The sequence below is a fragment of the Dromaius novaehollandiae genome, chromosome 3, assembly GCF_036370855.1.
Source record: "Dromaius novaehollandiae isolate bDroNov1 chromosome 3, bDroNov1.hap1, whole genome shotgun sequence".
In the NCBI taxonomy this organism is placed as follows: Eukaryota; Metazoa; Chordata; class Aves; order Casuariiformes; family Dromaiidae; genus Dromaius; species Dromaius novaehollandiae.
In genome coordinates, this window is record NC_088100.1 from 91931790 (window position 1) to 91956736 (window position 24947).

A 24947-nucleotide genomic window follows, 5' to 3' on the forward strand; every position below is an offset into this window, starting at 1 on the left:
AAACTCAGTTATATTGAGGATCATCAGTAGGCTAAAAGCTGCTCAAATGCATTAGCCATACATGTCATTTAAAACACAGCTAGAAAATGCCTACAAGTAGTCTTACCTATGCAAGCTGCATTTGGTATTCTAGTGGGTGGAAAGGGAAAAAAAAAATTACAATATATGAGGTTTTATTATATTTATGTAATTTTTTAAAGCATGGAAAAGAATGCTTTAAAATGAAGTACTTTAATGGGTAGGAAGACTCCATCCTTACCTCCGGCAATGGGGGGAAGCTTTTCAGGTTGGGATGTCACATAATTACCACACACCTGCACCCACTAAAACAACAACAACAAAAAAAACCCACAACAAGAGCAAAAAAACTCCTCAGCCAGTAACCTTGGGAGGGAGATTTCTTTTTTATTCTGAAATAAAGCTGTTACAGAATAGCACTTGGCAATCTTCAGTTAGTACCTACTAAGAAACAACTTACATAGCGACTCTTACATTGCTCTTCAAATAGAAAACCACCCTCACAGGATGAAAACAATCCTTATTTTACTGCAGTACAAGCACTCAAATATTCTAGTCTACTAACAATCTGCTGACTGAAGTGTTGATTACACCACAAAGAACAGGAACTGTAACAAAAGCTCAAGGAAAGGCGAACTGACCAAGTTCAGGCCCTGGGGGAAGAAAAAGAAAAAAAAAAAGCCCGAACGGAGCAACTACCCCGACTTTTAACGTAAGAGCAGGAGTTAAGCGCGAGGCAGTAACGGCACCTAGCGGCCCTGCGAGGCCGCAGGCGAAGCCGCTGCTCGGCCGGCACCACGGCCGCCAACGGCCGGCAAGGGGAGACCGCGCAGCCCGGCTGAGGGCGCCCCCTCTTCCCTCGGCACCCAGGTAAACTCCCAGCCGGGCCGGGCCGCCCGCAGCGGAGCGAAGGACGCGCTTGCAGGCCGTCTGGCCCGAGCCGCCGCCGCGCCCCAACGGCCGCCCGCGCCTCTCCCCCGCCCCCAATCCGCGCACGCGCGTGCAGAACACGCAAGCGGAGGAGGAAGTGGAAAGGGGAGCAGCGCCCCTTACGCAGCCCCCGCGCCCCCGAAATCCGGGCGGCGACGCGCGGGCGCGCACGCGCGCGACGGCGGCAGAGCTCCACCCCCTCTCCTCTTCCCCCCGCCCCTCCCTGTGACGAACGGCTCCTCGCGCCGTCCTTCTCACTACCCCCACCCCCTTCCCGCCGCCGGTCTCAGGCCTGCGGTCGGTTCCGCATCCGGCGCGGTTGCGTCACTTCCTGCTCACGCCGGCGCTCTCCCTTTCCCCCTCTCCCCGGACCCGGATGGTGACTGGCGGCGGCGGCGGCGGCTCTCGGGACTGTCAGTGAGCGGCTCCTCCCGGGCCTCTTGTCCTGAGCGGCGGCGGCGCGGCCGGGAAGATGGCTGCGGCGGCCTCCTGCTCTTCGGCGGCGGCGCCCGCCGGGCCCGGGCCCGGGCCGGTGTCGGCCGGGCCGGGCCCCTGCGAGTGGCTGTTGCTGCGGGACGGCTGCCTGCGTTGCGACGCCGACGGCCTCTGCAGCCTGTGCTACCACCCGGCGCTCAACGCCATCCTGGCCGTGACCGCCCGCGGCGCCATCAAAGTCATCGACGGCACCTCGGGGGCCACGCTGCAGGCGTCGGCGCTCAACGGTGAGAGGCGGCCCGGCGGCCGCGGGGCGGCGGAGGGAGCGGGCCGCGGCGCCCCGCGCGCGGGGCCGGGTGCGATCGCGGCGCTGCGGCCCGCGGAGCCGCCTGCGGGAGGTGGCCGGAGGCTCGCCTGGAAACAGGTGTTGCGGCGGGCGGAGGGTTTCCGCGTGGGGAGGCGGCGGAGTGCGAGGCCGGGCTTGGTTCGGGCCCGTTCGTCCCGGGGGTTTCCCTTGGCTCTTTTTCACCCCCTACTTGTTTTTCAACCCTGAATGGTTCCTGCCCTTCCCGGCAGAGCGAGTTGTGTAGATAGTAGTGAGGCATTTCTGTTCTTGTAAAATGTGTTGGCGTGGTTATTAAAACATTAGATGATGATGGAGAAACGTGATAGATAGGGCAGTATTTTTTTATTTTAGTTTTCCAAGTGTTCCTGTGGATAACAGAGTTGAATCTCCCAAAGAGCAGAACAGGTATGCTATACTGGATAGGCTTAGTTCTCGTTCTTATTGTTATCCGATACTGCAGTGTGTTTATTTACTGAGCTTTAATCTGGGTATATTAAGGAGGTTTACCTTCTTAAAGGTGGCATTTATCATATGGTTTGGAATAATTTAAAATTCAGAATCCTGTCTAAAGTTATTTGATAGTATGTTTTTTATATGCTTGCATAGTTCTCCAGGCTGAGTATCTTGACAGTCACTGGTGCTAGTAATAGTATCCTTGCTATTATGTTAAGGAGGCATGATTATTTACTGACTTTGTGGAAGCTAAGACTGTAGCATGCTCATAAATATGAAGCAACTTTCTTTATTGTCCATTGCTGTTTTTACACTATTTACAAACCAGCTCTGTAGAAAACAATCTGTATGTGTTTAACAGCTTTTTTCCCCAGTTCACTAATGCTTTTTAGAAGTGTGGTACTTGTCAGATTATTGTGGGGTTTTTTTGATATGTTGTGAGAGCAGTCTTTAGTATAGAAAGATTTGTTTCTAATGAGTTATGTATTTCCACTTTCAGTTTCTCCTGAGGGTTGTTTAGCTGGATGTTTTTAAGAAGATTTGGCTTTGGTGGGTGGTTTTAGTGAGGGTTGATGATCATAACTTGCATGTGGCTTAGTAGTGTCAAGAATTGTGCAGAGATGTCGTAGTTTGGATAATACATATATTTTCACTTTGAGAACCAGCAACTGTATTATAATGTCAAACTGAAGAGAACAGGACAAAAATCAGTGATTTCCTGTCACCAATCAAAATAGACACATTGTAAAGGTTAAGTGGTTGGAGCAAAGAAAAAAGCAAGTTCTGTGGAATTACTAATAAGCTATCAACTGTTTTTGCAGTATATCTCTTATGTTGCAAATGGGGATGAGACTGTTGCGTGGTGTTTCCTGCTTTGTTCAGAGTTCAGATCACTCTGCTGGTGTAATTCCCTCTCCTCTACCTTGTTCTCTCATAAGTGCCTTTTTATTCATAACTTCAGTTCTTACTTTTCCTCGAAGTAATGCCAGAATTTGAGAATTGCTTTTGAATTGTGGAGGAAGAGGACATAAATCAAAGACTTAATTTGTAATGGATTGTTTGTATAGGAAGTGTTTAATTCTCTTGAAAAGAAAAAGAAGTGAACTTTAAATCAAAGTCTAAGCTGTTTCTCACTTTTCTGTGATAAAATTCATGCAGGAGATATAAGTTAATATTCAAATGTTAATGTGTTTCTCCTCTAGATAGTAACTATTTAAGGATAACTTATTGCTTTGGTTCTGTTACATGCATTGTGTGTATACTTCTGTTAGCGGCAGTCTGTCTCTGTGACAGTCAGCATGGCCGTAAAAGATGGATTCTACTCCTCCTTGCAAGAAATCAATTGAATTGCTTGCAATCTACCCAAATTTTATCTGCTAATGTAGCAGATATGTTACTGGAAAAAAATTATGACCTTAGTTTAGTTTGAAGAAACTTCAAGTGAATGTCCTCATAGGTTCAGCCTGGGATGCCTGCCAGAGATCGAGTTCGTCTTAGTAGTAGGTGTCTGTTGGTTGTTACTGACTGTTCATTCTTATTCTCTGCCTCTTCAGCCCTTCTTTGGGAAGAGGAGGAAAAAAGAATTCAACCGTTTTCTGGTATCTGCCTACTCCATGCACAGCGTGAGCTCTTTCAATGTGAGATTGTAGTAGATGGACACTTAGACCTGTAGACCAACCCTATCCCTGCTCCCTCTGCCATAAATGACAGGTTAAAGGATATGATTGCTACAGGGACTTCTGGTGCTACAACTAAAAATAGAACCCTTGGGAATTAAAACTGTTTCTCTTGAGAGACTACTGTCCTCCTTGGTAACTGGGGTTGCAGCTCTTTTGCCCTGCCAAAAGATTTATGTTGGACAGAAATGCTGTTGCTCGTTACCAAAGAGAAACAAAGCATAGCAGGCCTTTCTTTCTACAAAGCAGAGCAAGAAAAAGGATCCCCCTCCATCAAGGAAAGAAAAAAAATACCACCAAGCCTGAATGTTGCTTTTATCTGCAGTTGCAGTTCACTGCGGCAATACATTAAGCTTTGAGCCCATTCTTCAGTGAAAAGATTGAACCTGTGGAATACTGAATCTGGTAGAGCACTGGAGGCTGCCTTCATTAGAATATAAATGCAAATTGCTGTCTTTGGTGTGTAAAAGCACGAGACAAAAGATCCACAGTCGAAATACCTTTCAGCTATAGATCAGATCTTCCTGATGCTTCCAAACATAAGAATGTGGTCTCTGGCTTGTATGCTTCAGTTTCTCATGTGAACGTCACAAATCTGCTGTATCTGATGATCCAGGGATTGTTACTCTGAACTGCAGGAATCCAGGGAGGAGTATTCGTGCTTTTTGCTCACACTCCATGCTCTTATAAACACTGAATTTTTACCAGATCTGTCTCCAAAAATTGTGCGACTGTCTTGCACTGTTTGAATCTGTTCCCGTTACGGGCATTGTAGGCTTGTTCAAGATGGTGAAGTGATGATTTGAAACAACCTGGAGTGAGGTAGTGAATAAGAATACCATTGGTGAGGGGAAAAGCAGGTGACCCTTTAAAATCAGTCTTTGTCTTACCTGATGATGCAGTTGTCCTTTCTACTCTGCCAAGGCTGTTACATGCACAACATACGCTTCAGAGAGATGGACTGAAGAAACACAAGGATAGTTCTTGTGATTACAGGATATTATGCATTTCTGCGTGTTTGTTAGTAGTGGTATGTTGGGACTAGTTTGGCATCTGGGCCACACTAATCTACCAAGTACTTTATTCTCCCTCTTAGGCATTTAAGTATTTGTGTGCTTCCAGTTCCAATTTGAACACTGGTAACCAAAGAGCATGAATGATCCAAATATCAATCTTCAAAAATAGCACTAAGGAAGAGCCTTTCCTTCTCCCTCAAAAATCAAAACAAAAAAAGCCAAACAAAAGACCCAAAGGAAGCAAAACAAACTTCCAGAATAATCTCAGGTGACTCTCTTAGTCTTCAGAGTTTTTTGACTCATCAGATCCTTATTTACAAACAAAATAAGAAAACTGCTTGAACTGCAACGGTACTCTAATTCCCAGAGAAGCTTGCCCAGGAACATGATGAGAAGCTGAAATGCAACGCTTGATGGACTTTGAGCATCCCGAATCTTTCTGTAGGTTTTTCTAGATGAATTTTACATAGCACTGAATTTGAAGTCTCATTTATTCGACTGCACAGCATTTCATACATAGCTGAGGGCTTCTAGATTACTATAGAGGCCCAAACAGTAATCAAAATACAGACTTTTGAATCCACATGCTTAAGCGCTTAACAGAGAAGGATCTGAGAACAGCTGTTTTCATTGTGTATGTATACCAGCTCCTGTAGGGGAAACAGAGACTCTGAATTATTGGCCTTCAACCCCTGTTTCTTCGACAGGAGAGTTTAGAAGGAAATAGATCCCAGCCCAGGAGGCTTCACCTTGTGGCAGCAAGTTCTAATATCATTGCCAATGTGTCTGTGTTCCATTTGGGAAGTCCTTCTTTGTCTCCAGGCGATCTGGATAACTTGGAATTATGGAGTGCTGGAAATGAATCAAGGTATATCCAGTTCTTTTTCTTTTTGGTTCCTGTCATGATCACACATATCCTGTGTGATACAGAAGGCAAAAACATTATCTTTTTCAACTTGGAAGTCATGGATGGGGTGCACACTTCTTAAAATCTTTAGCAAGAATCAGTTGGTGGAATCTGCCATCCAATTCCAGGCTTGAAATACCTGAAGACATTATCAACAGTTTCAGCTGTTTCAAGCTCACTGTGGTGTTACTGTTCAAATTATTCCCTTCTTCATTCCTCAGAATTGGTGTGAGGTTCTTCATCTTCCAAACACACCTGCTTGTTCAATTATAAGACAAAAAATCCTATTAATAACAAGGGCTCTTGCTATTAATACAGTTTTTTTCCCCTTTATTGTCTTGCTCATCACGTGGGGAGTACTGTCTAGTGATCTGCTACAGCACTAGATCTAGTGATCTATTACAGCCTGTCATGTATTTGAGTATGTTTGGACTTGGATGACATGCTGATCTGTGACAAGCTCTTCTCAAAGAGATCATTCCATTGATTTACATGATCTTGAGAGGTCATTCGTATAAAAAGCCTACAGTACTAGGGGGAAAAAAAAGTGCTTTTGCTATCCCACAGTGTAGCAGAACTGTTAGATTTGAATTCAATGTTTTATCCCAAGAAAGATTCCGGACCACTGTGTGCTCTGTTTGGCTGTTCACTTAACCAGACAATGCCACATATCCCTTGTTACTTGACATGCAGCTTGCCAGACTATCAAGACGCTGTTAATTGACACTTGCAGGCTTTGTGGAAATACATCTGGACTATCTTTTGCAGAAGCCTTTGGGTAAAACTAAAGGTCTTGTCTTTTCACATACACTTAAAATGCAAAGGCATGTGCGTGTCTAGCATTATTATGTTTATTGCAGGGATCCAAAAGTAATAACGCACAATGGCGCATATGTTATACTGCCAGGCAAGATAGCCCAAGATTTCTTGTTTTATCTACAGGTCGTTCATAGCTGGACTGATGGATTCATGGCTAGCAGTGCAACAGTAGAGTTGCGTTATTAAAGGTTGCAGAATGCTTTAATGTCAGATCAGCAGAAGTTTATTAGACCTCCACAGATGGACTTTGAAAAAAGTCCTCTGCAGGAAGAGGTATCTCGCAATGCGTCTGCTTGTCACTGAGCCAGAGAGGAAATGCTGTGCTCTGTGTGAGGGATTTGAGCTTTGGCGTCCTGCTCTATTCCATCTCACAGGTAGTTGATGTATTTCTCATTGATATGAAGAGTCCTGGGGAAAATACTGATTTTTTCAGCCTTGGTCCTGCTTTGGTCAAAACAAGCTCTAATGTGTTTGTGATTGAACCCTTCAGTTAATCTCCCAGTTGCGTTATATACTGTGTTGTACAAAATGTAGTTGAAATCTAGCTTTTATTCTGGCAGAATGAACTGATTAGTTCAAGTCCAGAACACTTTGAAAGAAAGCAGATAAATCTCTGTGGGACTCTGCCTAACAGCAGTGTGAGGAAGTTTTTGCTTTGGATTGCACATCCTTGTCTTTCTTGGAAGTGCTGATTTTCTTCTTCTTTCTTTCTTTTTTCCTTTTTCTTTTTTTTTGTCTGTCCTGAACATCATGATGTTTGGGTCTAATATACTCTTCTGTTCTGTGGTTGGCCCTTCAGAGCAGCCCAGCGTAATGTTAACTGGCTCAGTAGAACCACTTTAGGAGTCCTTAGCAATATTATTTATAACAATATTTTAATGGTTACGAATGCATTGGTATCTATAGCTTGAGCTTAAGTTAAATATATCTAGGCTTTTATAAGACAGAGGATAAGAAAAATCTGTCATAGACTGAACATTTACCTTAATTGTTTCTCCCAAGTTTTTAATAATGATTGTGTCTTGACTTCTTGTGTTAACTGTTGATCTGCTATTCTAGTGTTTCTTTCCAAGTTACGCTCGAATCGGGAAACAAAGTTGTCTGTCTTCTGTTATGAGAGTTCTTTAATTCCTTCTGAGCAGCATGACGTTCTTCAGTATGTTTCTTAGGCTTTTTTGGAGGTAAAGCTTAAAACCACATGGGCTTTTGGACAACTCTCCAGTATGTCTGACTGTGTTAAGTCATGTTATGAGATAGCTTGTTTTCTGTTCTGCTATGGTCAGTAGCTACTCACCAGTTTGATATTTTTAAATAAAAAATATACGTGTGGATCATTTCACTTTCCAGATGGTTCTTAATTGATGCCACAGTATTGCATTCTGCTGTGAGAAAGCTGTCCTTTAAATAGTTAATGCTCTCTTAATTGCAACCACTGCTTGCAGTCATCCGAGTGCTTATCACCAAGTGGACAGTTCAAGAAAGGCTGCTTGCCTTAGATTCTTTAATTTGCCGTGTCCACATGGAGACCAATATTCGTGGCTTCTTTCTGCTTCTGTGGAGTCAAGTGTTGGATTTTGTATGGGCCCAATTCCTGTGTTGCCTTGCCTTTGGGAAGAGTAGCAAGGTTTGGTAAGGACTCAGTCAAAAAGTAGAGAGGAAGTCTGGTGTATGCAGCACTTGTACAGTGGAACACACTTATTTTTGAAGATTTGCATGCACATTAAGGGAAAGCATGGGTTGCTGATGATGCACAAGAGGGAAAAAAACAGCTTTTGTTTTTACTGCCTAGATTAAAGGTGTAAAGTTATGGAAATAATAACTTATCTGTTTACAATAAATGTAAAGATCATTATTTTAAAAATAACTTCATGGAGTATTTGCTAGGCTGTTCAGTGAGTGTTCTACTGATAATTTTTTTAATGTGTAACTTGAGGGAGGAGGGAATTTGATTAGCAGTTAAGTAGTCTTGAAAATGAGTAGCATTCCTGAAAACAAGTGTCCATTCTCACGTGCAGGTTACTGAGGGCTCGTATAGCCTTCAGTCTGCCGGGCAGTTCTTCATTCTACTCTGCAGTTCGTGGGGAGAACTGTGTGGTCCACTGCACTTTCCTGACCTGACTGACTGTGAAGCATCCAGGATCTCAGCTGAGCATTTGGCAGCTGTTGGAGAAGAGTTTGAAAAACTCTGTTTACTAGGCAACAGGCTACAGAGACTCCATCAGGAAAAACTCCTGTGGAAAGGAAGAGCTGGGAGGGATGGGACTCTGATAAACTATATGTGTGGCTGGAGAAGAGTGGGGAAAGGGCTAGGGAAGTGGAAGGTAGGCAGATGGCCTTGAGGAAAAGTGGGAAAGATAGGCAGTGTTTTCTTGAGGAGTAGGAAGGGGCTGTGGTTATTGTGGAAAAGTGTTGTGACAGACTGTTGACCTCAGTTGACCTCTCTTCTACTTGCTCCTAGCTTCATGTCGCAATGTAAATGATGCACAATGCTGCTTATTTGTCTTTTTTTTAATAGTATTTTTTTTCTATTTAATTTTTTGTTGCTTTTGTCAGTCACAGTTAACAAGACTAACATTTTCAAAGATTATTGTTAGGTTCCCTCTCTAGTCAGTAGAGGGGAAAGGAGAAGTCCCTACTCTGAGCAAAACCCTTGGAGGAACCTGCTTTTCCCTCTTCTTTCCTCTTTCCTACAGAAGGAGCCTAGCAAGACTAGGCTTATAAGGCTTAAGTTTCCCCCTTTTAGTAACACAATTGAATTTAAACTTATGTAGTTACCATGTTCAAATATTCTTGTGCTGCAGATAGTTGTCTTAAAAGTGCAAGTTGCTTCAATCTTGCCAGCTATTCTAAAGAACTTGAAAGCAAATCCTAAACTACAGAGTTTCACTTTTAAATATAGCAGTATTAAAGCATGAATGAATGAGTCTGCTTCAGCTTTCCTATGAAGCAATTATTATGAGAAAGATCCTTTGAGAATGCATTTAATTAATTTGAAGTAAGCTTAATAATTAGTGAAGTTGGAGCCTGATAGACTGGACTCTGAATTGACTCCTAATGCCAGAATGAGGTTTTGGAGTTTTGACAGAAATATGGAAATATCAGCTCAATGCACAGTAGTGATCAAATGAGCAATTACTAGAGGTATGCTCACCTATGCGGTGCCATAGGAAAAAATGGAATATGTGCACTTAAGTCTACTGAGTGTTTCTGACAAAATCTCTTTAAAGATCTGCAACAATAGCATGCAAGACAATAGAATTGTTTAAGAATGAAGAACACCTTTTAAAGGTAATACCAGCTTAGAACCATAGAATAATTTAGGTTGGAAGGTTCCCCTGAAGATCATCTTGTTCAACCTCCTGCTCAAAGCAGAACTAACTTCAAAGTCATGTCAGCTTGTATAAGACCTTGTCCAGTTACGCTTTGAAAGTCTCCAAGGATGGATGTTCTAGAAGGTTTCCTGGCTACCTTCTAATCACTTGACTACCTGTGGTTAACCATTCTCAAGATGAAGAATTTTTTCCGTATGCCCTGTTGAAATCCCCTGTGTTACAGTTTGTGTTTATTGTCTCTTGACCTTTTGTTCTGCACTCCTGAGAAAAATTTGCTTCATATTCTCTATAACCTCAACTGAAGTAGTGGAAGACTGTTAGATTTCTTCCTTCACTTCTTTTGTGCAAACTGACTGAGCAAAGTTCCTTTAGCCTTTCCTCATGTGTTATGTGCTCCAGCCCCTAAGTGTCTTAGCGGCTCTCCACTGTGAAGTTTGTTGATATTTCAACTGGGGGACGATACCGAATGTGGTATTCCAAATGTGGCCTCACAATTACTGAGTAGAGGGGTCTAATCTTTCCCTTGATCTACTGCCTGTCTGGTCCCCTATGTAGTTACTTTTCATTGCTGCAAGGATGCACTGCTGACTTTTGTTCAGCTTGTCCATCAGGATCCCCGGCCTCTTTTTGCAGGGTTGCCACCTAGACAGTTGGTCCCCAGTTTATGTTGATGTATGGGGCTGTTCTATGCCAGGTGCAAGACTTTGTCTTTGTTGAACTTCAGGAGGTTTGTGTCAGCCCATTTCTCTGGCTTTCTGAGATCCTTTTGAATGGCAGCCCTGCCCTTTGAGTCAGTTGCTCCCTCTGGTTTGGTGTCATCCACAGTCTTGCTGGGGGTGCATTCTGTCCCAGCATTCAGGTCACTGATGAAGATAGTAAACAATATCAACCCTTGAGGAATACCACTCATAACTGGATGCCAGATAGACTTTGAATCATTTAACTATTAACTTTGAGACTGACAGTCCCACCCAGTTTTTCACTCACCTTGTAGTCCACCCATCTGCTTCTGAGAACTTAGTGCTTTTCCTGACTTAGATATTTTGGAAGCTCCTTAAAACTTTTGGAATTGGAATATAAAAGGAAAAAAATAGAGAAGTTGAACCCTTTCCTGCCAGACAGATTTGGACTTTATAAAGAGCCATAACTGGAGATGCTCTTTCCTGTTATAGAGACAGTAGGATGAATTATAGATGAACTTGGCTCCTCTAGCCATTTCAGTGGCAGAAAGAAGACTTGATGATAACATTTCTTCTGGCATGAGTTTTTTGTTGTGAAAAGCTGTGATGGGAATTACTCTTCAAGAATGGGAACTTCTTGTTACTGGACTGTGAAGTATTCCTTGCCTGTCCCTCATTCTGTTTGGATGCTGGGTAATCTGTCTGTCTGAAATTTCCGAAAGACATCTTTCCAGAAAGCTTTTAGTAATAGTTTTCATTTTGAGGAGAAATATCAAAAAAGACACAGTCACTTGTGAGATGTTCAAGTGTTTACATGAGAACTGTAGGAACTTAAACTTTCTCAACTTTCCTGAGTTTGCAGGAAAGATTGTAGAATGCTGTGAAATCTTTCATAATTCATTCTTGGGGATTGTGGTGTAAAGCTCTCTGAGCTATTATATTCTGCATAGTATATAGGACAGCAATAATGTTAGATGGACGGAGATCTAAAACAACATCAAGTGTGTGGGCACAGAGAGCTCACCAGCATGTTTTCCTGCTGATTCAGTCTCCAATGGCTTAAGTCTGCAGAATAGAAAAGGACCTTATGCCTACAAACATAATAGCTGTGAGATAAGAACTGCCTTGATCTGGGTAGGTTTTTGTTTATGTTCTGAAACCTTTTAAATGTTAATGTTAGCTTCTGTTATTAGTTGCTTGATCAGACACATCTAGTTAGTATTCATGTGCCACAATCGCCAAAGTTTCTGCAGAGATAACACATCCTCCTAGTCTGCTTTAACAAGAATTATTTCACTTTTAAACTAGCTATCATACTGTGAAACTGATACTGAAACAATTATGTTGCATGTTGTTTGCCAAAGGTAAAGTGAACTATAAATCACGTGTCTTGACCTTAGTTAATTAAATCCAGTTTTAACAAATAGGAGAGTTGCAAATGAAATTAAGGTAATTTGTGCTGTTAAGCTGGACATTTCTGCCTCCTTTAGTATTACTGCTGTTTGGAGAACATTTAGTTTTCTTTCCTGTTTCAGCTCTGAAGGTGTTTTTGGTTTGTCCAGTTGTTTTGGACTGCTCTTTTAGGTGATGTGGCAGATGGAGATGTGTGTATATCGTGAGACCTAAAAGTGAGAATGTTGCCTAGGTATGAAAAAAGATGGTTTAAGCGTGGATGTCTGCTTCATTCATCTAAAACAGTGACTCTCAAGCTTGTCATCTAGTAAGTCCCTTTCTCTCCTTTTCCCAAGTCTGAGAATCCCTTTGTTGTGGGAGACCCATGGAGTGTTTTCCTGGTGGCAGCAGTGTGCTCTGCTGAGGTGGAGTCTGCAGCAAGTCAGGGGCTGGGGCTGGGGCTAGAAGATAAAAGTGCCCTGCTGAAGCTTCCAGTGAAGAGATAGGTGAGAACAGGAGGAACAGAGAGAGTCCATAGTTGCTGGATTCAGTGATGGTGAGCAGTCAAGGCCTGGTTTGGCCATGCCTTAGCCATCTTCTCGTTGTGTTCTCAGATGTTCCTAAGCAGCATGTCCTTGTTTCCCTTGGGAGCCATTGCTCTAAAATGCTTTAGAGACAACTTTTTAAACTGAACTGTTTTGGTGGTTTGCCTTTTTTTCCTGTTTTTGTGAAGGTTTTGCAACTGATCCATAATTGTGATTTTATGTAGTATTAGTTCAGAATAGATGAATTTTGTAAGTAAAGCAAGCTTGCAAACTTTAAGACAATTGTTTTTTGTGCTGTAGAACTTCATCAGAGTTTAAATGTTCTGATGCTTGCCTCTATATTACTGAACAAGTTTTGCACAAGTTTGCAAACTTGTGTTGCTTGGTTAACATATAATGAGGTGTTAATAACTGGATTTTTCAGTTGGTTTTATGGTTACATGAAATGGTAGCAATAGCAAAGACACCTGCCTAGCAACAAATGAGGATAGCTGTTTGTTTTCTTTTGGCGGGGGGATGGGGTGACACCTTTTTTTTTTTTTTTTTTTTTTTTTGTTCTCTGATACATGTGCAACGTGTACAAGAAGTTGCTGAGTAGTGTTTTCATGAGAAGCATTTTTGTCTCGAAAAGATAGTTTTGCTGTCCACCAACATGGCTTATGGAAGCAGGATTTCATGTAGCGTATTACCATGGGTGATAATGTTTCCTAAACTTGAAGCTTTACACCCACACTTAACAATAGCAAAGAGAAAATAAAATTTGATTTTTAATTCTCACAGTAAACTTTAAGGACTTCTGCAGTTGTACCTTTCCCGTCTCTTGAGTCCTGGGTTCTCTGACTTTTCAATAGCTTGAGAGTGCGGGTCTAGTGATGCTGGTTAATAGGGCAGATAAGGCTTTTCATGTCCTAAAACTATGTACATCTAGCTTCTCATGACTGCAGTATTTTGAAATGGATACTGAGATATTCTTTAGATGTTCTAGTTTAAATTGGAGGTGGAAAAAATGGGTACGACTGCACATAAACAGTCTGTGTTTCACTGAGCTGAGGGGATTTCTTTTACTCCATAAATTTTACTTTGTAACTCCCAATTTAAAGACCTACTTACATTGACAGATTGAAGTTATGGATGTTTCTTTAGATATTTATCTGCCTTGGATCTCGGCATTATGGAATCAATGCTATGATACGTGTATTTCTTGTTCTCACTTTGTAGGTGTGGATTAAAATGTAACTCTACTATAACTTAGAAAAAAATTTTCTTTTGGATCTTGTGCATTGAGACTTCTTGTTGAGAGAATTATTAACTTTGTCATATGTTTTAGCCCCATTTTGGGTTACCAGTTTTCAAGCTGACTTGACTTTTTTTTGTAATATTAGAAAAGATACAAGATGTTACCATAAACATTAACCTAGCTTTTCATCTCTTTGTAATGACAGCCATGAATTTTAACGTAACTGCCACTTTCACTTGAAATCTAAACCTTCAAGGCAAAAACTGCTTGTAACGGAGAAGTTGAAGGAAAAGCTTTGAAATTGTTCTACTTCTTGAAAACCGAGGCTAATTCTTTAATTGGTTTGGTGCAGCCTGGTTTGGAAAGCTGAGGCCAGAAAACCTTTTGTAGGAGAAAATGAGCAGACTACATCATCTGTTCATCAGAATACCAGCAGACGAGGAAGCAAAATCAATGTTGCTTACACCCTTACGTATTCCTCAAGCAAGCTAATTTTCTGCTTTTTTTTTTCTCTGTAGGTCAGATTTTGACCACAGGAAGTTGCTGGTCCCTCTTCTCTTTGGTACAAAACAAAGAAGTGGGAGAGGGAATGCTCCTTTTCTCAATATTCTTTGTTTCTGCAGTCTGCTGTGTATTTGCTTTTTTGTTTTAACTTTTCAGACAACTAGTTCTAAGGTTATTATAGATGGCGTACCATGATATAGAGCACTCCTGGGCTTACATTTCCAGTATGTTAAGAGTCTGCCAGGTTTCCTCATAGGAACTGTGAAAAGGATTAATGGTTTCTTTTTGATTTGTCTTCCTTTTAGTCCTAGGCAGATAAGCCAGAGATGTGTGTCTAGGGGGGAAATGCTATGATCGACTTGCACCAAGACTGTAAAGCAGAATTGTGTTACACACTTTGAATGGCTAACTATTCCTTCTTCCCCACCCAAAATAAATTATAGCTAAAGGAACAGCCCTAGCTGAAAGGAGACTAACAATTTGTTTTTGATGATCTGACCTAAGCCATTTAGTAGGTTTACATGAAATTTTTGAACCATGAATTGTGAAGATTCATATCACTAATTTTTGCTAGTAGACAGCCAGGCTGGACAGCTAGGATAGTAATGTTGTTCAAAGAGTATTGGTCAGAGCCCTTTGACATGTTATAAAACATTGACTGTAAGTTTGAAAGGACTGTTCTGCAGATGCTTTGAAGACGTCTAAACTTTTGTAGGCATTTGTTCTGTGCTTGTGAGTTCTAAATACTCCAGTTTCCTGATTCTTAACCTACTGTTGTAATCATGTTGCCAGCCATGTGTAAACTGTGTTCTGATGTGAGACTAGTTTAACCATCTTGAAATATGTTGTCTGAACTTCAAAATTAAACTGCTAAGTTTGCAAAATAGCTTGTTAGCAGCTCAGAGGCTAATCAGATTGTAAACTGGTTGATCGCAGAATGTCCCTCCCTGGATACTGGAACGATGCTGGATATTGAGTCAGTCATTTCCTGGATGTTCCATAGATGTAAGGTAGCTTGTTTTGTTTTTATGTGCTTTCAGTAAAATACAAGTGGCAGCTGTAAATAACTTTCTAGAGACAGTTTGGCCAAAATCTTTCTGGCAGTGTAACTGAGCAAAATATTAAGCAGCACTATGAGAGTCACAGTTGTCAGGCAGTATATTGCTTGTGCCTTAGTCGTAACTTTTTCCTGTTGTTTTGTTTTGTTTTTGTTAACAGGGCAAAAGAATGATGTTGATTAGGCATGTTACCTACCTCACTAGTAATCTTCGCTGCCTTTTAAAACTTGGAACTAATACAGAGGATATTTGTTAGCCTTGGATAGGTTGCACTTGAAATTTCACTAACTTCTCTACGAAATGGTTAAAATAAGAAAGAATGGTCTAGCCTTGAAAGCTGCAAGGGACTGCAGCTCCTACAGGCTGCTGAACCTGTAGTCAGAAAGCATGTGCATACTCCTGTGCCTGGCTGGAAATAAGGAAGGTGCAAAAGAAGGGCTCATGCTGTAAACATTGCCTGAAAAGTAATTCCCTGAAAACAGCTTTTTTCCATCATCTTTGGGAAAGTGGTGGAGAGATATGATGGATTAAAGAAAGTGTCCTATAGTCCGTCACTTGGAACATCCTAAATAGATTGCAAAATCCATGTTAATCTACCGAGGTTTTTAGTTTAGGGCATCAGATGCTTTTCACTTTATTTACATAGTGGTTTCCAGTACATTTTTGAGACAAATGTTTTTAAAGATGTTAAAACTTTTATTTGAATTTTTGTAGAAACCGTTATTTTTCTGCAGAATGAACGACTTCCTTGCCTACAGCTGTGTTGTATGTTGAAATTCTTGTGTGAGGAACTCCAGCATGCTGGCAAAAATACAGTTTGAAAGTAGTTGATTTGCCATTCAGAGGACCCTTTTTTTGGTGAGCTAGAACTAATGGCTCTACAACTATGAAGTGATTCCAGGGCTCTTGAAGTGCTTCTGACTCTTACAGCGATGATTGCAGTTGCACTTTACTTCACACAGTGGAAGGCTTATGTCCTACATTTTGAGAGGATAAGAATCATTGTTTCCAGAATTTCAGTGAGAAAGACAGCTGACAACTGTTCTTGACTGGAGTTTTGGAGAGAGAACACTGCAAATGCAGTGTAGTTGCATTGAAGTCAAGGTCAGATTGATGTGCCCTCTATCTGGAGAAGTTTTGATTTCCATTTAACTATATCAAAGTCTAAGAATGGGAGACTTTGGGAATTATGTAGCTGTATCTGGATGCTTAGCTGTATGCTACTACCTAAATGATGTTTTTTGTTATTCATAGCAAAATCTAGTATCTGAAGAAAGAAGAGAATCTGGGCAGGGCTTGATTAATGTCAAATTTAGTGAAACTCCTGTTCTGTGCAACAGGAAAAGATGATCTGTGTTGATGAGGCAGCAGTTTCAGCTTTGTCCTGTGAATGATGTGTCCATATACTTACAACATGCTTACATTCTGCTTCTGTAGCAGCAGCTTATGCTTTCCATGAAGTTAAGCACTTTGCCTTCTACACAGATAACGTATCACGTGGATTGAGTTTTGTAATCCTTCCAACCTTAGGCACATGATAATGTCCAGCATTTAAACACTCCTTGGGCTAATACCCAGCACCACAGCCCTTACTTATCTGCTAACAGTCTTCCTCCACCTCCACCAGACTTAATCTAACCTGTTACTGACGTGTGCAGTGCAGAGCAATAGGAGAAAGGAGCTACCTTAGTGTCTCAAGGAACAAATGCGTCTTTCATCTCTAATAATGCACAGGAGCAGGCAGAGTGTTGTAAGTACTCCAGAATCGCTCCTCTGAGCATGCCTCTCAAGCTGCTCTACTACTCAGTGCAGCTGGACTGATTAGAAACGGGTCACATTGATTATTGTCTGTTCTGGGGGGCTTGGGCTAATGTAGCATTGGCACGTTGCGTGCTGTGTGCTGTACCTAGTTTTCAAAAGTTTGAGTATTGTTTTGCTTGATGAAATAATGTTGATCTGCCTTAACGATAGTTTAACAATTTAGTCTCAATTTTTATGTTGACCTGTACAATTTAATTCTTATTATCCATTGTCAGCTAATGTCAAGTACACTAGGCTTCTGCTTCAAGCTTGCAAACACTAGTTTAGGCCTTCTGGTTGGTGTAGGACTTGAATGGTGACTTCTACTATACCTCTTAAAATAGTTGTAGTTGTTGATGGGATGTGTGGTTTAAAAAAGAAGTGGGAAACAGAAGTTTTGATGAAAGTTGTAATAGTAAAAATGTTAGTTTTAGATCATCTCATGAAGTAAAGAATTTTGCCAAAGTGTCATGTTCCTTCCCAGAGCAGATTTTGTAGGTCTTCTATAAAAGCTGTTTTCTAATAAGATCTTCTTTTGTATCTTCCCTATAGCTAAACCAGGTGGACGGGTGAAATGTCAATATATTTCTGCTGTGGATAAGGTGATCTTTGTGGATGATTATGCAGTAGGATGTAGGAAAGATCTCAATGGCATCTTATTGTTAGACACAGCTCTGCAAACGCCTGTTTCAAAACAAGATGACGTGGTTCAGCTTGAATTGCCGGTTACAGAGGTAAGATGTGGAAGAAAAAAAAAGTATGTAAATAACTTTGTCAGAAATACTAAAAACAGACTTCTGTCCCTGAGTTTCTAGTGCAATATTAATAGCGTGTAATCGGAAAGTTCCCTAATTGTTAAGTGTCATAAAGCAATGGCTTTTTGCAGTTACCCTTCTCTCAAACAAATGGGAACTTGCCTCAGCAGGAGAGCATTATATCAGAAGAAAGAACTTCTCAATGACTAGAAATAAGGACTCAGTTCCAGAGCTTTGACACTGCTTAGGTATGAATTCTGTGTGCTATTCTAGAAGTCACAGTCTGGACTACTAGGTTTCCTTGGATTTTTTTGTTTTTAGGCTTTCAGAGAAAAAAGTCAATTAAAAAGATCAGTTAATATGCTGATCAGTTAATTGCTCCATGTGAAGAACTTATGCTGGAATTTAACTTTTCCAACTAGGTCACCTGGCCTATTAAAAGACTTTTTCTCTGCAAACCTGGCTTCCCTTTTATGCTTGGACCATCAAGGCAATGCCATAATGTCCTTCTGGTTCTTTACGGTTTGAGACAATATAACTAAGCCTTCAGTATCACTGTAAAGAAATCTATATATTTTTGCTTATAGTATAATGTGTAGGACTTTCTTGCGTTGGTTGACCGTCAGCTAGTTTAGCAATTATTAGGTTAGGTAGTATGTACCTTAATATTAGCTAAATTTTGTTCTATTCTAAGACCGTAGGTGATGAGGAAGGTAGCTTTCATCTTTCATCTTTTTAGTGATAATGAAGAAATAGAGGAGGAGGAATTAAATCTGTATGACAACTTTAATCACAAGCCAGTTTATTTTAATTCTTTATGTTCGGGAAGAGCATCTGCCAATGTTAATATTTAGAATAGTATGTACAGTGGAAAATACAAAACCAGACTCCTAGATCCAGATTCTGGATCTTTAAAGCACTCTTCGAGAAAAGCACCTCCCACTCATCTCTGTGGGAAATAAATTTGTATTGAATGATACATCATCAACAAAAACTTCTCCTGAGCAATGATTTGAAGTATTTATATGCTGTTGGAGTACTGAATAATAGGTGCTTATTGTGAACCCAAGAATGTGTGTTATGTGGGTTCTTTTTTTTTTTTTTTAAACTCCTTGTCTTGAGTAGGAGTAACAGCAATAAATATCACTTCATAGAGGTCTCTGAAGAGAGCCTTCCAGGTTCCTCAGGCTTGCTGCTACTGACATTATTTTTACCTCTTTTGTGCCTAGAGGTAACTATGAAATCTTGGTATGTGTGGCTGAATATGAAGAGACTGACCTAGGTCAGCATTTCCTTTCATAAGTTTTGCTGTCATTTGCAGTCTCACGATATGGTTCAGTACAAACTATAAGTTTGTGTCAGTTTTAGCTGAAGATTCTTATGTATTTCAAAAACAGTTTATAGACCCTTCTTCAAAGGTTAGGATAGCAGCACCTTTCTGTAAAGGTCCTTTCTTTAGAAATTGGAAAATATTATAGTTCAGTAAAAGCAGATTTGGGGAGTTCAGGGCCAGATTGGTGAGGTGGGAGGAAAAACATCAACAATCTTCAGTTCTAACCTTTGCTGTTAAAGAGGAGGTGCCCAGACCCAGGGGTGTCTTCCTCCCAGCCCTTCTGTTGATCCGCTGTCATCTGCAGGAACGTTAGAAAGTATGAGATGTCACAGGAATTTTCATTGTCCTTTTATTGAAATCTAAGAAACAGATACAGCCTTAGTTAAGGAACTCATTTGATTTGCTTCTGTCTTTCCTCCCTTGTATGTCCTCTTCCTCCATCCCCCCATGCCCCCCCCCCCCAAAAAAAAAAAAAAAAAAAAGAAAGAAAGAGGCAAGAGCCTGTGAGCTTGTAATGGTAACTGGCTAAAAGTGGTCATTCGGTCATTGTGGTTGGAGTGGTGCCTGGCTGCTTAAAGTAGAGGCTGGCAGTTGCCCTTGGGAAGTAGTTCACTTTGCTTGAGACTTGAAAGATTTGTATAACATTTTTCAGATGTAGCCTGTTTAACAACTGCTACATAATGCACTATACTTTGCAAATAAAATGTGCTTTTAAATCTTAACTGTAAACATGAAGTTAACAGACAGTGGGGTAAACTACAAAGAGGTGGGACTTGGCAGAAAAAAAGTCTATAAATGGATGTTTATAGTGTTCTTTTCTAGATGCATTATTTATGAGTTGTAAGAAATTCTCTAGGTTAACTAGCTTGTTTTTTCTGCCTCGTTTTTCAACTTCAGTAATTATGCTGTCATTGTAAGCAGTTTCTCTGATTTTTCTTTTTTTATTTTCTTTTTTATAAAATTGTTTTTCTTGGTATTGCTTTTTTTTAAATAGATAAAGCTGCTCAGAAAAATGTCAAGACTTGTGGGCTTTGCCCTCACTCTTACTTCTGTCCCTGCAGCTGAATGAATCCTTTTAAATTGGGAATTGGACTGTAGATGTGGTTTCTTTTTGCTTGGCTTTAATATATGTCATGTTTTAATTGTTTGTATTACTGACTTGATTGACATTTAATAATGTTTTACCTGAGGGAATTTGTAATAATTACTGACTTTATTGCAACAGTTCATCCATTGAATGGGATACAAAGTAAAGTTTGGAACTGCTTGCTCAAGTTTGTTTGTTTATTTATTTATTTAGTGGAAATTATCCTGATACAACATCTGATAAGTTAGGGCAAGTCAAATTACATTTCCTGGAATAATGAAACAGGTATAATTCTCATGTGTAGTTGTCTCGCCTGGACGATAACTTTTCTTGCGCATCTGTATTTTAGGCTCAGCAGCTGCTATCTGCTTGCATAGAAAAAGTAGATGTTTCTAGCACAGAGGGATATGACTTATTCATCACACAACTGAAGGATGGTTTAAAAAATACCTCACATGAAACAGCAGCAAATCATAAAGTTGCCAAGGTAAGAATTTGTCTGCCTCCTGTGTAACATAGATTCCCAAGTCTAGGTTGTTTGGCCACCATTGTGGAAGCATGCAAAATGCTTGATGTAGTGCGATGGATTTCATTTGAAGAGGATGAAAGATAATTTGTGATCCTTAGTTCTTATGAGTGATGTTTTGCTTGTTAAACAAGAAACTAACAGGGTCCTCAGCTTAAAATGTGAAGTTACTAGCTTTCCTTGCATTATACTCATGTTGCTTTTGTGCGTCCACTCTTGTATTAATTCTTAAATTCATTCAGGTCTAGAGAGAGTGCAACATGTATGTTTGCCTTGCTTTTGACACCTTCATGAGCTATTTGTCATTTACATGTTACAATTTTTAAATATAAACTGGACACTTCTTTTCTTAATTTAGTGGGCAACGGTTATGTTCCACCTTCCTCATCATGTTTTGAAGTCTGTCGCCAGTGCCATTGTAAATGAACTCAAGAAGATAAATCAAAATATTGCTGCCTTACCTGTAGCATCCTCTGTGATGGATAGGTTATCTTACCTCTTACCCAGCGCGCGACCTGAACTTGGTGTGGGACCTGGTCGATCTGTGGACAGGTATATTAAGACAAAATAAGTGATGAATTTGACCCCTTAGTTGGATCAGAGTAAGCTCTTAGATGACTTTGATTTCTTTGTCAAAGGAAAAACGGAATTAGTCTTCTCCTGTATTTTTCTTGTTCTTACCTGTACAGCTAGTTTAACTGGTTAGTGCACAATGTACTTTAAATATTAGTAAATTTAGAGAAACATTTATGGTTGCCCTAAGACTGCCATGTCTGGATTTTAACTTTAGTGTCAGCCAGATTGGATTCTCTTTGTTCTTATTCCCAAGCACACTTTCAGAAAGGTAACAATTGCAGTCCTAAACTTGCATGCTTAGCTGGTTAGTATTTTGACGTGGGAATGGGGTGTTCACCCAGGCTTTACTCTTCATAATGTTAGATTATGGTTATATTTGAACAGTCACTTGAAAATGACTAGCTCTGGTCCAGAGTTACTGGCAGTATTCAAGCTAGTACCGTAAACCTTACTGAAAGTGTAACATTAAGATGTTCAGAAATTGCATAGGTTTAAGAGCTTATTCAGACCGCTTTTGAATGCAAAGCGAGCACACATCTCGTCTACCAAAGGTGGGGCATACATACTATGCTACATCGTACAATCAATTCCTTGTTCTTCGTAATAGAATTATGTCCATGCTTTGTCTTTTAGAGGACACACTTTATGAAGTTGTTACCTTTGCAGCATATAAATACTGCTTCTGAACTTTCTAATCACTTGCTATGTGTTTGGATCAGAAAATTTTACCTCATTGGCTGTCTTTTGATCTCTTTCTGATTTGAGTGGTGATTTATAAGTAGGCAAGTTTAACCTGTTATCTAAATCTTCATAAGCCAAGACTAGTTAGAACACTAATTTATAGCCTCAGAAGATTTATCAATGCCTTCTTGAAAGTTTTTATATGAATATTGTTTTGCAAGACTATTATAATTTCTCACAGCTCAAATAATTTAATAAAATTTATTGTGTCCCCATACCTCCAGGTCTAACTGTATCTGTCATATTGCTTTTATGATTAAAGCTCTCTGAGGTCTGTCTGTTAAGATGGTGTGATGTCAAGTTAAGACAACCCTTAAATGGGTGCTGCAAGGATAGTTTACTTCTTTGATGGGAAACATTTAATATAATGATTCTTTTACAAGACTGACACCATTCAAGAGCGTCTTTGAGGGAAAGAAACAAGAAAAGAGGCGCTCCTCCATCTAGCAGCACCAGTTCTTCCAGCTGTATGCTTCTTTCTGTGCAGGATGGTGAATTGTGGGATGATGCTGGAGAACTTTTGTCAAAGCTGATAAAAAAGCCGATAGTTGTTTCTTATGTACTCTTTCAGATGAGGGACATGCACTGAAAATTAACAGTGAAAGCTGGAAAAGAGAGGAGCTTCTTTTCTTTGTAGCTGTTGAATTTACAGAATGCTTCATTTTTTTGATTTAATAGCTTATAGTTTTTAAGTGTTATAGCATGCAATGAATGCCAAATGTTAGGGAGTTTGTACAGTGTATTCAGTTAAGCCATTGGGGATATTTCAAAATAGTAATATTCATATCTATTCACTTAATAAAGCCAAAATTCTGCAGTAGTTGTCATATTGGTGAAAACTCCTTGGCAGCTCCATTGGGCTATACTCTGCATCTTCCCTAAATGCAGAGTAGCTTTGGCTATCTGATGTTTTTTCTGAAGTCAGACGAAAAAGGCTACATGGAAATTTCTTTTGTTCATTGTTCTTGCTTTTAAAGCTTGTAGGTAGTTGTATTGCTTTTGGTCTTTTGCTGGGGATTATCTTTAGGCAACCAAGTGAGAGAACTTTGTTGCTTTTCTATAATTTTTAATGATAACTTTAAATGTAAGTTTTAGCTACCTATCTGCCTTATTTCTAATAGTCAATAAATCGTGTAAAAATACCTCAGAAGTAGTTTAAATGGTTTTTTTTGATGCGGCAGCTTTGGGTAACTTAGAATTTTTTTACTTCTCCAGGTCTTTGATGTACAGTGAAGCTAACAGACGGGAGACATTCACCTCATGGCCTCATGTGGGTTATAGGTGGGCACAGCCAGATCCTATGGCTCAAGCTGGGTTCTATCACCAGGTAAAAGGTTTTGTTATTCTTAGTATTTGCTTCCTTGGCACAGAATTAAAAAAAAAAAAAAAAAAAAAAAAACTTCATGGACTCCTGCACAGATGTAGAAACTGCAGTGAACAAGTTTGTCATTGAGAGCTCTTTTCTGAAGTTTGTTTCTTCTTTTTTTTTTTCTATGCCTTAAAGTTGCTTCTTTTTTGTTTGGAGCACAGAAAACATTGTGAGATTTAGCGCGTAAAACACTTAAGTATGCAAATTGATCTGGATTAAACAACAACAACCAAGATGAACTTGGTTGTTACACAGCATCTCTTTTTCTCCTCATTAGATCGTTGAGCAAATATCCTTATTTTTGACAAGTTTTCTACAAGTAAAGCAGAAAAAGCACCAAGCCTGATGTCAGTATTCTATAACTATACTTTCCTAGTGGGACTTAAAGAAAACTGTTGTGTTACAGACAGCAGACCTAGGTTATATTACTAAATTATTGGGCTTAATGATTTACACAGCCTCAACTTTTTTTCCAATATTCTTGCCTATTTCCATTTTTTTTTATTTCTACCATAAAATAAAATTTTTGTTATTATATGGATTTACATAATGAAGGCTAGGTAGTATATATATCATTTGATGTCAGTATTATCTGCCTCATGAAGTCAACTGAAAAGCCTGCTAGGTGCTGGTGGATAACGTTTTTGGAAGATTTCTGAAGTGTTCTTGAAAACTGCTTGTTCAGGAGGAAAAATGCAGGGAATTAATATGTTAAAATTGAATCTGCATATTTCCAAGTAGCTCTCATTGACTTGAAAGGTGCTAATGAAAATGCTAAGTTTAAAGAGAGGTGGAAAATTCCATTCTTTTCCTTTGTGACTTCAGCTAGTAACAACTGTTCTTTGCAGAGGAGTGAAATGATGTACATTGCTTTATATTCTGGCAGATTGAAGGCGTAATAGGAAATGCTTGTTTAACTTGTGTGTTTACAAGCATGCAGATGTACAGATAAATTCTGCTGAGGCTGAACATTTTTGGAACCTTGTCGGCCTGTTCCAAAGAAAAAGTCTTAGCACTGATGCTGTTCACTTGAGTTCTGCTCAGTATTTTTGTGTGTTTTCTATCCAGTAGCTGTCACAGGTTCTCTGGATTCTGGATCTCTTCTGTAGTAAGGATGGTATATCTATTGATGAATAGTGGCAATGGAATATTGTCACTTTAGTCTGTAATTTTTGGCTGTGTACATGTGATACAGTGTTTTGCAATGCCACTAGAAGGAGGAGAGGGCTTGATCAGCTGATTAATATGTTTCATATTGCATGCTATATACATTTTAAGTGTTTCTTCTTATTTTATAGCCAGCTTCATCAGGAGATGATAGAGCCATGTGCTTTACCTGTAGTGTGTGTTTGGTATGCTGGGAGCCTACAGATGAACCTTGGTAAGTTTAATTATATTTGGAGTAGACTTAG

General features: G+C 40.0%; 1 protein-coding gene across 10 annotated transcripts in view; it reads left to right on the top strand.

Annotated features, from left to right (window-relative positions):
- The first annotated feature begins 1236 nt into the window (after positions 1-1236).
- BIRC6 (baculoviral IAP repeat containing 6) overlaps positions 1237-24947 on the top strand; it is a 197715-nt gene continuing 174004 nt past the window's right edge. For 7 of the 10 annotated variants that reach the window (XM_026122951.2, XM_064509464.1, XM_026122955.2 and 4 more), the window contains exons 1-6: positions 1238-1670; positions 17701-17882; positions 20673-20810; positions 21208-21401; positions 23382-23493; positions 24834-24916. In XM_026122951.2, coding sequence (XP_025978736.2) covers positions 1421-1670; positions 17701-17882; positions 20673-20810; positions 21208-21401; positions 23382-23493; positions 24834-24916 — 959 coding nt within the window. In that variant the 5' untranslated portion in view covers positions 1238-1420. Of the gene's footprint in view, positions 1671-17700; positions 17883-20672; positions 20811-21207; positions 21402-23381; positions 23494-24833; positions 24917-24947 lie in introns of all 10 variants that reach the window. The other 3 variants (XR_010388504.1, XM_064509466.1, XM_026122956.2) reach the window with 1 other exon arrangement.